The sequence below is a fragment of the Rhinatrema bivittatum genome, chromosome 2 (genome assembly GCF_901001135.1).
Source record: "Rhinatrema bivittatum chromosome 2, aRhiBiv1.1, whole genome shotgun sequence".
Taxonomy (NCBI): domain Eukaryota; kingdom Metazoa; phylum Chordata; class Amphibia; order Gymnophiona; family Rhinatrematidae; genus Rhinatrema; species Rhinatrema bivittatum.
In genome coordinates, this window is record NC_042616.1 from 220,292,780 (window position 1) to 220,304,800 (window position 12,021).

General features: G+C 46.2%; 1 protein-coding gene across 3 annotated transcripts in view; it reads left to right on the top strand.

Moving 5' to 3' along the window:
- CREB5 (cAMP responsive element binding protein 5) overlaps positions 1-12,021 on the top strand; it is an 881,413-nt gene that overhangs the window by 171,478 nt on the left and 697,914 nt on the right. For all 3 annotated transcript variants that reach the window (XM_029589189.1, XM_029589190.1, XM_029589192.1), the window contains exon 3: positions 220-313. In XM_029589189.1, coding sequence (XP_029445049.1) covers positions 220-313 — 94 coding nt within the window. The remainder of the gene's footprint in view (positions 1-219; positions 314-12,021) is intronic.

Below are 12,021 nucleotides of genomic sequence, written 5' to 3' on the forward strand. Positions count from 1 at the left end.
TGGCCACTGTTGGAATCAGGATACTGAGCTTGATGGATCTTTGGTCTGGTCAAGTATAGCAAATCTTATGTTCTTATTTACTGACAACTATAGGCATTTATGTAAATAGTTTAGTTAACACTCTAACTTCAAACCAAAGATTTATGAGAACACTTCAGTAGTGCTTCTTTATGTGCATGGTTTTATGATTATTTTTTTTTCTTCTTCTTTGCCTGACAGCGTTTTCGCACTGAGGATCACCTGATGATTCACAGGCACAAGCATGAAATGACTTTGAAGTTCCCTTCAATAAAAAATGACAATGTTTTATCAGGTAAGAGGACTTGGAAGTAGCTGTAGTTGACTGAAGCTACCACAAGCATAGCTTGTGCAAAGCACCTCACGGCTTTTTTTTCCCCTCCCTTTTTCCCCTTCTCATTTTATAGACTCCCTTGCCCCCATGGGCTGCAGCAGGACTCCTTGCCAGGCAGTCAGAGAGGCCCCTCATCTGCTTTCCACCCCCACCCCCACAGAGCGCACCTGATCCCAGCCTGCCCTGTTGCACAGGAGCCTCAGACTGAGCCACAGGGGCCAGTCCCAAAGTTACTGCAGTTTTGTGAAAGACTTTTAGGCCCCGTTGGTTTTATTCCCTGTTCATAGGTAGTCAAAGAGAAATACTTCAGGGATTTCCATGTGAGAAGTGTGCAGTCAGTATAGAATAGCAGCCTACAGTAATTGTTGGAATCTGTCAAATTTCAAGCATAAAGAAGTGAGACAAAAATATATGTTCTATGACTAACAAGTGAACAACACCTTTTGGCACCAAAGATGGAAAGTGATATGAGAAAGTAGTTTTTACATCTTCTATGCGACCCTGGGGAAACACAAGCTCCTCATCCTTTAATCAAAGTAAGATATGCTTTTTTCTAAGATTTTGTATTAAAATTAAATGACATGAAAGGAAAGTGTTTGCTCTACTCTTTTCTGGACAGATTTGCAGTAGCTTTTATCTTCTTTGCGTTTAAAGAACTGTAGCAGCACTCACCCCTCAGCAAGTGCAGGTGCACTGATCCTAAGTCCTGCCTGCTCATTCATTTTATTAATGGCTTTCAAAGGCTTGGTAAGAAAGTTTTATCTGAGTGGACCTGTCTCTTGGTACAGTCTCTGACATGGCTATGTGCGTCCTTAAAACATTAGGCCAAACAGATGGTGTAGTGGATCTCAGGTGTTGATAAATGTTTATTCTTGGACATGTGTTTTAATGTATGTTTATTTGTAGGGATGTGCATTCATTTAAAATGAAATAGACAATGTCAATGACATTGTTTATTTCGTTGGAACTATGAAAACAAAAAAAAAAAACAAAAAACAAACACAAACATTTCATTATTTTTGAGTTTCATGTTAGTGTACACTGACTGGACTTGGTGCACCCTAACTGGACGTAGTGTGCAGTAACTTGGATTTAGTGTGCACTAAGTCCAGTTAGTGCACATTAACAGAACTTGGTGTGCACTAACCATGAAATTAGGGAAAAATGAAAAAAATTCCAACTAACCATTTTAAAAATGAAAACAAAGCAAAAAACAACACATAAAAAACAACAGTGCACACTCTTATTTTATGTTTGTATTATGGTATTTCATTAATCATATTACAATTTGCCTTACACATTTTGTTATAGGTAAAAAATTAATATTTCTAATAAATAAATAAATAAATAGAGTGCATCCTCTTCAGGAAAAAAACCCAATATCACAATACTGTTGGATTTTTCCAAAATGGTAAACTATACAGTGGGGTTGTTCCCAAATTCTCTGTTTTTATTTACATAGTTTATAGCAGGATTCATCCATGAAGTACTTCTCTGCGTCTTCCAAAGTGTAGCACTTGCAACTATTTTAGGCTATTTGCAGAAATATCCTATAATATTTACAGAAAGATCTGAACCCCACTGAAAAAAGGTGAGTTCTAGGGTACTATCACCCCTCCTGTATCCCACACCAGCTGCACCAGTGAAGATATCTAGGAGGATTTTGAGCATTTGGTTCAAACCCCTACTTCCATTAATAAACCATTGTGCCCTCAAGGGATTCTTGGTTCATAGTCCATACTGACATTTATTAGCTGTTGACCACCTCTTAATTCCCAAGGTTCCAATCGAACTCCATACGTCTCCGGGCTAGCAGACATCTGAGATGCCTTTCAAGGCATGGAGTTACTTTTCTTAGGGATGTCATGATTCTCCCTTGCAGCCTGTGCCTGTGGCAGCAGCAACCAGCTCCGTGTTGATTTCTCTGCCTCTCCCTCCTCAGATTCCCTTGGCTTTGCCCCTCTCTCTCTCTCTCTGCCCCTCCCCCCCCTCTCTGTTTCTTCTGAGGAAGACTAGATTTTCTCACATTCTTCCCCCTTACACCCTGGACCAACCACAGGGGATCACTGTTCACAGGTCTTTCTGGGGCATAATATTACTTAACCACAGGACTACACTAGGAAAATGTTTCACACTCCTGACGTTAATGTAATAGTAGATATTGCTGTAGGCCAGTTACACCTCTGTTCCTTCCTCCAGCATTCCTTACCATTCCGTTTAGAATATCCCCTGCTCCTGGGCTGTGGGCATTAGAGATGTGAATCGGAACCAGAATCGGTTCCGATTTCAGTTCCGATTCACATCTCTAGTGGGCATGGCTGATGCCAATGTCTTCCCCTCGGTTGCAAAAAAGTTAACATCAACGCTGCCCCCACCTGTCTCACATATTTTCAGCAAGGATACTAGGGATGCTGTGTAAGGAGAAAAATACTACTACTGTAGTCAACTCGCTGAATCCCTGCAAATTTAAGCAGTTTGTCAGACTGAAGACCTTCCAGTTCCAGTTTAAACACAATACTGCATGTAGGGGCCCCATAGGGTTCCCTACGTAAAGTGTATTTGATAGAAAAGATTATGGAGGTAGAGTAGTATTAGAAGAGCAAACCATTTGTAACCCTTTGTTGGGGAGTTCTGCTTCCCAAGGGCACACAAACCATTTTTTCTCTGGGGCTGCTCCTGCTAGTGCTTCTCCCTTCTCGCTTTGTCCCAAGGGGTAGGCGTCCTTTTTGTGGGGGAAAGCTTAAGCTTGAGGCCCAGGTAGTGGTGTGTTTCTAGCTCCTTTTTCCTTAGTAAGTGTAATGCTTGCTCCTGGGACAAGGTAGTGGATGTTAAAATAAAAGTTGACTGATTCTTTAAAGTTAAATCAGTTTATCTTATAGGTGATTGTAGAGCTGTGATGTTTGCAGATGTCTCTCTTTCCTGGGTAGGTGTCCTTTCTCTCTTACTCTTGGGGTTTTAGCTTACCACTTTTACTCCTAGGGGTAGATTTTAATAGGCACGCGCACACGCACACATGGACGCGCCAATTTTATAGCATGTGCGGTATAAAATCAGCAGGCTGCATGCACATGCGCGCTGGATTTTGTAATCCACGCATGTGTGTGCGGCGCGCGCAAGGGGGGGGATACAGTTTTACAAATATTGCATGGCGATGCATCCCTGCTTTCCCCAGTTCCCTCCCAGTCCGCTCCTTAATTGGAACTTCTGTACCACCTACCCTAACCTTCCTTCCCTTTCCCCTCTCCTCCTCTCCTCCTCTCCTCACCCTCTAAACCTTTCTCCTACCTGTTGATTTTTTTATTTTGTTGCTTACTTCTCCAATGGAGCAGTAGCAACTTGCGCACGCCTTCTGACCCTTCCCTGGTACAGCGGCAAATGGCCGCTGTGCCAGAGGCCTCTGGCCCCGCCCTGCCCCCGAACCACCCCGCCCCCTTCCCACCCCTTTCTTGAAGCCCCGGGACTTAGACGCATCCCGGGGCTTTACGCGCATCGCTGGGCCTTTGTAAAATAGGCCTAGAGCGCGTAACCCCACCTACGTGCTTAAATCCATAGGATTTATGCACGTAGGGCTTTTAAAATCTACCCCTAAGTGTCCTGAGACAACCAATTGCAGCCCACCAAGTTTGGAGGGGCAGAAAAGGAATGGATATCTCACTAAAGGATCTAGGGCCAGCACCCCCTTGTGAGACTGCTGTAGTGGTTGCTGCCTGTTCCTGTATAAGGTTAGGAACCCTTGTGGATGTGTAGATTTTTAGTTAGACATCAGAGAGTGAGGAGTGTTTTTTTGAGTTCCCGCTTTTTGCTTAAGAAGAAATACTGTGTCTTTCACCTTGGGGGTCTGTATTTGGAGAAGAACTCAGAGACTATTGAGTGTTTTTCATTTTGAGGAGGGAAGAACTGGCTTATGTTGGACTTTCTTTGAGGAAAACTTTTCCACCCTTCTTTCCCTTTGAACATTGGGAGTGATGTCATCTTGTTCATCCGTTTCTCTCCTACTGAGAGTTACATCCAAAATCTGGGCGAGAGCTTGGACATGAATCCATTGTCCAAGAGGAGTAAAAGAAGTAAAGAAGAGGAGTGAAGTGTCAATCCTCAGGAGTATAAACACTGTAATTATCTGTTCTATATCCAGGAATTGGAGTAAAGAAGTACCCTTCAAGTACACCAGGAGTAAAGTGTTAATATAGGACATCTGTGTCAAGGTATGGTAAATGGAGAGTTAAATTATTGTTAGCTACCCTACTAGTGTGGACACGTCAGGAAGGACCCCCAACTACCACCAGAGTAGAGAGGGATCTGTTTGAGATTGTATTACGGAAGAACCTCTAGAGTCATAAATTTACCACAAGTAACTTTGATATCTTGATGATGCGAAAGGAAGGAAAATCGTAGGATATACCATGTTTCACTTTTGAAGAAAACGTTCAGTAAAGTTGTGCTGGAACACCAATCTGTTTTCAGTATGATTATTAACATTGTCTGTAGAGAAGTTGAAGATAATGGCTAGAGCCAAGGCGGTTACCCTCCTTCCTCCTCCATGGAAGAATCCTGTCTGCATCAGGGTTGACTAATAAGAGAATGACGTGTTTGAAAATATTCACCAACAAGAGTTTAAGTGCATGCCCAGTGAACTCCCAGACAGTTGTGTAAAACTGTGAATCAAACAATATTTCTAGTGTAAGGCCCAGGATGAAGGAAGAGAGGTTCCTGAGGATATGAGGTTGTGAATAGGCCTCGGGTTCGGGTATGGGCAACCAGAGGAGTATTGGGGATGTACATTCTAAGGTCCATATTCAGTCGCTATTCAGCTGAGCTAGTTGTTAGCCTGATAAACATAACAGGCTAACTTAGTTGTGATATTTAGCAGCATGGCTGCACCACTGAATACACACTAATATCTAAAAGTCACCCAGATAAGTTTATCCAGTTAACTTTAGGACAGTTCTATAGCACAACCAGAGTTAGTCAGATAAGTTATTCTGCTAACTCTGAATATTGGAATTAGCTATATAACTTATCAGGCTAATTGAACTCCTTCCACTTATGCTCATGCCCCGCCCACCACTTAGCAGCTAACTATTTAGCCAGATAAGTGGTTATCCAGCTAAATGGTGGCAGCTGATCCTGGTCAGATATTCATCCACTGCCACTTGGCTGAAGAAATCAAAACTTATCTGGCTAAGTGGTGCTGAATATTGACCTCTATATGTCCCAGAGGTTATAGGGAGGAACAAGGGAAATAATGGAAAATGGAAAAGATCTAATTTCTGTTCAAGAGTGGACTGGTAGCATGGTATTTTAACCCTTGGGGTACCAGATAGTTTTATTATAGTGTATGTTTTATTCTGAATGTGTATCCTATGAACTCTGTGTTGTGTAACGGGTGTTTTAGTGTGCCCTTGGGCCTCAGCCCGACCCCAGACAGATCCAGGACCGAACCAAGGGTTGGCGACGTGTCCCAGGATGGCAGAGACACGGTCTTACCCTCTGCCAGGCCTGTAAGCTCCCAGCGCCAACAACAAGATGATGTTGGTAGGTGAACGGTCCTCCGACCGCTCCGAGCCCTTTTGGACCTGCCACTTGGATTGGCATAGAGGAGCAGGCCAGCCTGAGGATGAGGGTAGACAGAGGCCTTGACACGAAGACATGACACCAAGGTTGATGGGACGGCATCACAGACAAGGGTTGAAGCGAAGACATGACACCAAGGCTATTGAAGACATGACACCAGGGCTGATGCAAAGACATCAGAAATGAGACGAGGAACTTGACAACGTCCAGACGAGACGAGAAGCTGGGCAGGTAGACATTGGCACTGTCTCTCAGGGCGCCCTACTCAGCCCACCTTCACGGGCGGACCCAATGAGCTGGTTGCGGACCACCCTGTCCCACTACATGCCCTACACAGCCCAAGGAGGCTGGTCATGGACCATGAGGAGAGCGGGACAAGCACAGGAAAGAATCCAGCTGAGGCAGAACTTCGACGACGGAGCCAGATGTCATCCAAAGCACCACAAAGGCTGGCAGGACAAGACGGCTCAGGAGCACAGGACACCAGTCCACTGCCGGCATCTCCCATGATGAAGCTGCGTCACCTGGAGATCCACGGCTGGCAGAACAGAAGGCTCCAGAGCAAGAATGAACACCAAGGAGGGCTAGAACACCAGGAAGCGAGACATCAGGAGATGAGACACCAAGACACTTGGATGGGGACCTCAGGCAATCAAGACATGGCATGACGAGACGACAAGACAAGACGAGGAGCTCCACGAGGAAGACAGATGACCTGACGGAACTCTAGCAGGCAAGAGCCTCCAGGACTGAAGACACTCTGATGCAAGGCAAAGAACAATGGCAAGACCAGCCCTTTTATAGGGCTGCAACAGGAAATAGTCACTAGGTGCGGCCCAGGGCATATCCGGCCATGGGCCCTTTAAATATAGAAGAGAGGCGCGGCCGCGCACCTAGGAGAAGCAGGAAACAGGCTGTGCAGGACCGTGGACAGCGGCCCTGCACCGACGTCAGCATAAGAGAGGCAGGGCTGCGCTGGAAAGCAGGCCTCAATGTCAGCAACGGCTCCTGCCACTGCAGGAAGCACCGAGGGCGGCTCCACCGCCAGGCAAGACCGGGGCTTGCGGCCTTCAGCCGCGAAGATGTCAAGGACGACAGTGGCGGCACCAGCCGCGAAGAGGACTGTGAAGGGCGGCCTCCGGACCACGGGAAGGCAGGCAAGGTCTCCAGCTCCGGCCGCGGTGAAGGCCCGACGACGGCCGCATCCTGCCACGTCAGGAAAGCAGCACGGCAGCGAAAGCAAGGAGAGGTGAGCGGAGACTGCTCGCGGGGGGACCCGCGGGCAGGGTTCATAACACTCTGATTATTCAGTACTGACAGTTTTACCCGTTGCAAAAATGTACATAGCTGCTGGCCCGAAAAATCCAGGAAAAATAAAGTTGGGAGTTTTGGTTAAGCCTGTAAGTGGAATGATTTGATTTTTGGAGCTTTCATTTATGCCAGCACTGATGATGAAATAGGGGGATTTATTTATTTATTAGATTGGGTTCCAGGAGGAGTGGATAGGCAATGGCCTTCCTGACCAGCCAAGGAAAAGTAGTCTACACCATTGTTTCCAACAGAGTCTACCTTACCATCTGCATGATCCAAATTGTTGAATCCACAAAATAAATTAGAGAGCCTGGCCCTCATCCTGTTGGGTCAGATTCTCTCGACATTTTATGTGCCTGGTGATTGGGGTTACAATACATTCTTGAACCATTGGTGCCCACTAGCTCAGATATGCAAAATTATCATCAAAACAAAAGAATAGGAAAAATAATTATAAGAGGAAAAATATCTTCACATCCAAATGCAGTTGCAGCATGTTGCTGACATGAAGGTCTCCTTAGTATTGTTCAGATCCATCCATGCATAGCATTATTTGAGAGAGTAAATAACTGTCCTTTATTTATCCACTCCACTGCACTTATGATATTATAAACCTCTATCATATCTCATCTAACCCATATCTTCTCCAGGCTGACAAGCTCTAATCTCTAACCTCTCTTCATAGAGGAGCTGTTCCAACACCATTATCATTTTTGTTGCCCTTCCCTGTACCTTTTCTAGCTCTGCTATGTCTTTTTGAGATAGGTGACCAGATGAATGTAATGCTCAAGGTATGGTGGCATCATGGATCACTATAGAAACTACAGAGATATTGTGGCCTCCCTTGGTCTGCTTGGGGTGGGGAGTACCACATGAGAAATTATATTTACTAATATGATTTATCCTGGGTTCGTACCCCTGAGTGGGGGATGAGACAGGATCTCAGTCACCCCAATACCATGATTCTGTACCCTTCCCAAACAACCTCTCACATGTGGTACCACAGACTAGATAAAATTATCCCACCAGAATAAAAGAGTAATTAACCTTTTTACTAGTATGTAAGTAAGCAGACAGTAAATCCACCCAGACAATTAAATGGGAAAAGTACAGTAGTGAAGTGTAATATAAACTTGCAGTTTTCTTATTTTATATCAAGCAATGCAAAAATAACACTGGGTATGGCCTGTTAGCCAGGACAACTAACATACTCATATGGAGTGTAAAAAAAATAGGAACACTAATAGAGAAAGGTTAGAGGGAAAAGTAGTAAAGTTTACAGCTTTCAAAAATTATCTTTACTCCTGAGTACTGAAAAAAGGGGGAGGGTAGAAACAGATCCACTTCAGTGTCACCAATTTGTAAAGAGTGTACCCTGTCCCAAACCCAAAATTGTGTGGAAAAAAACAATCAAGTCCCTTTTGATGGTGGAGCTGGCTAGATGACAGACCAAATAGATGAGCCCTGCAGTGTGTATAAGATTTCTCTCTACTGGGGAGCATCCCCAAATGCTTTATTTGCTACTAAAGAGAAAGCTGGCCTCATTTCAGTCTTTCACAGAAAGACCATGATCCACCAGTTTTTCTTTCCCAGGTCCTGTCAGCAAGTGTTTATGCTTGACTTCGATTGAAAGGTTGAAATGATTAAGATGAGATAATGAATTTGGGGACAAAAGGCAAGGAAATAAACTTTCTCCCTCCTCTCATATGATGCTCTCTGTGCAAAGTTTAGATTACTTAACTCAGTCTCTTATGAGGGTGATCCAGCCATGTACTCCTGGTCCTGGATATCTCTGGAAAGGAAGTGTTTCAGTCTCTCAGCTCCTGACTCCTGTCCCTTGTTGGGATTTTATATGAGGCTTGGCTATGAAGCAAGCATAGCTATCTGTCTCTCTATTTCCTCAGAGTGCAGACTTCTGTCTCTCCCTCTTGATAATTCATTTTTTGGGCAAAGAACTGATTGCAGAGCTGCCACATGCACTCCTCTCTTCTTGGCTCCTGGCTCCAACTCCTGGCCATTCCCCACCCTGCACACACTGACAGAGCCAGCCAAATTGCACCTTTCCTACCTTAAATGGTCTACCGGCTTTCCTTTGGCTTCCTCCTCTGCAGGCTATGTAGTACTGTTCTCTGGGCAAGCTAAAGAGTACAGCCCTTTACCCAACTTGTTAACACTGTGAGTGCTGGATGCTGGTTCTTACAGAACATTTGTCATTCACAGAAGAGCCCACAGGAATTTTTTATGTATTTTTAATATTCCTTCATCTTGACTGTGGCGGCTTGCAGTCTCCGCAGGGTTAAAACCCCCTATTTAACAGGTATAAAACACAACACTCAGATACAGATGCAACTCAGTTCACATTGTAAGGCTCCAACACATACGTTTGTGAGGACAGGAATATGGATTATAGTAATTTGCTACAATATGACATTCTTTGTTTTATTCACTGTTCTTTTTCAGATCATTCCTAATATTCTGTTTGATTTTTTTTGACTGCTGCTGCACACTGAGCTGAGGATTTCAACATATCAGCCACAAGGACTCCAAGGTCCTTTTCCTAGGTAGTGACTCCTAATATAGAAGCCAGCATCTGTAATTGGGATTCTTTTTCCCTATGTGCATCACTTTGCACTTTCTATATTAAATTTCATCTGTCATTCAGATGTCTACTCTCCTAGTCTCATAAGGTTCTCCAATCCTCGCAATTCACTGAATAATTTTGTATCATCTGCAAATTTGATCATCTCACTTGTTGTTCTGTTTTCAAGATCATTTAAACAGCAGATGTCCCAGAACTGATCCCTCTGATCAGGAGAGGCAAGAGCTTCCTCAACACACACACCAAAAAAAAAATCACTTACTACCCCTTTGCCACACCAGCCTGAGTCAGCCAACACTCCTAAACTGGTTGGGCTGCAGGTTAAAAATTGGCTTCTCCTTCAGCAAGCACAACTCCACAGCGAAACATCCCATGTTTGAACCACAGGGCTCTGTATCTATGGTGTCCCACATGGTTCAAACCTCAGCTCTTAGAACTGCATTGGGCCGCATGGTTCTAATAGCTGATGTTTGAATCATGCTCAGGCTCCATAGATACAGAGCCCTGTGGATCAAACAAGGGTTGTTTAACTGTGGGACTGCAGGAGGAAGTAGGCGCCAGTGTTTAAGTTGCAGCCTGACCAGCTTGGAAGTGTTAGGGCAGAGTGAGAGAAAGCAAAAAGGGGATTCAGCTCATGGTAGACTTATCTCCTTTCTTTCCCCATTTCTACTTGGGACCTGCTCCATCCTGCCCTTCCCCCTCCTTTCTCCCACGGTAGGCTTGCAATGCAACCTGCAATTTTTGATCCTCCACAAGTCCTCAACCAGCCTACCTTGCTTGTGATAATCTACCAGCCAATGTCCTCTTGCCGCTGCCACAGCCTGCTTTCCAATAGGCTGGTTGTTCAATGTGCACCCGCTGCAGGTGCAACACAGCCTCATTGGAGGCAAACGATGTTTCCTTTAAGCTGTGCACTCACCCACAACTTTTCCCGCAAGTGCACACAGCTATGATGGAGAAAGTGGTTGCGGACCTCCGTCGAAGATGAAGTAAAAAAAAAAGAGAGATTCCACTGCAAGCCATTGACAAAACCCAGGCTGGTGGGGACAAAATGAAAAAAAAACAAAACAGAGATCCTGCAGCAGGCTGCCGCCGGAGCCCAGGCCAGCGGGGCTGAAGTGGAAAAAAATAGAAATCTCGCTGCAGGCTGCCACCAGAGCCCAGGCCAGCGGGGACAAAGATTGAGCAGAGGTACAATTGTGTGACAGAGATTGGGAGCCTATTTGTGAGTGCACCTGTGTGACAGAGAGCTTGGGAGCCTGCTGCTTGTGTGTGTGTGCCTGAGAGAGAGAGAGGAGAGAGATTGGGAGCCTTTTTGTGTGTATGTGCCTGTGAGAGGGAAAGAGGGAAAGAGAGATTGGGAGCCTGCTTGTGTGTGTGCCTGTGAGAGAGTGATTTGGAGCCTGCTTCTCTTTGTGCCTGAGAGAGAGGGAGAGATTGTGAGCGTTTTTGTGTGTGCCTGTGTGTGAGAGACAGATTTGTGTATGTACCTGTGCAAGAGCCTGTGTTTATGTGCCTTTGTGAGCGTATGTGCCTGTGAAAGCCTATGCGTCATATACAGGCTATCATAGACATACACACAAAGGGGTGGATTTTCAGAGCCCTGCTCGCCTAAATCCGCCCAAAACCGGGCGGATTTAGGCGAGCAGGGCCTGCGCGCCGGTGAGCCTATTTTACATAGGCCTACCGGCGCGCGCAGAGCCCCGGGACTCGCGTAAGTCCCGGGGTTCTCCGAGGGGGGGCGTGTCGGGGGCGTGTCGGGGGGGGGCGGGCCCGGTCGTCGTGGCGTTTCAGGGGCGTGTCAGCAGCGTTTTGGGGGCGGGTGCGGGGGCGTGGCTATGGCCCGGGGCGGTCCGGGGGCGTGGCCGCGCCCTCCGTACCCGCCCCCAGGTCGCGGCCCGGCGCGCAAGAGGCCCGCTGGCGCGCGGGGATTTACTTCTCCCTCCGGGAGGCGTAAATCCCCGGAGAAAGGTAAGGGGGGGGGTGTAGACAGGGCCGGGCGGGTGGGTTAGATAGAGAAAGGGAGGGGAAGATGAGGGGAGGGCGTTAGAGGATTCCCTCCAAGGCCACTCCGATTTCGGAGCGGCCTTGGAGGGAATAGGCAGCACGGCTCGGCGCGCGCCGGCTATACAGAATTCATAGCCTTGCGCGCGCCGATCCAGGATTTTAGTGGATACGCGCGGCTCCG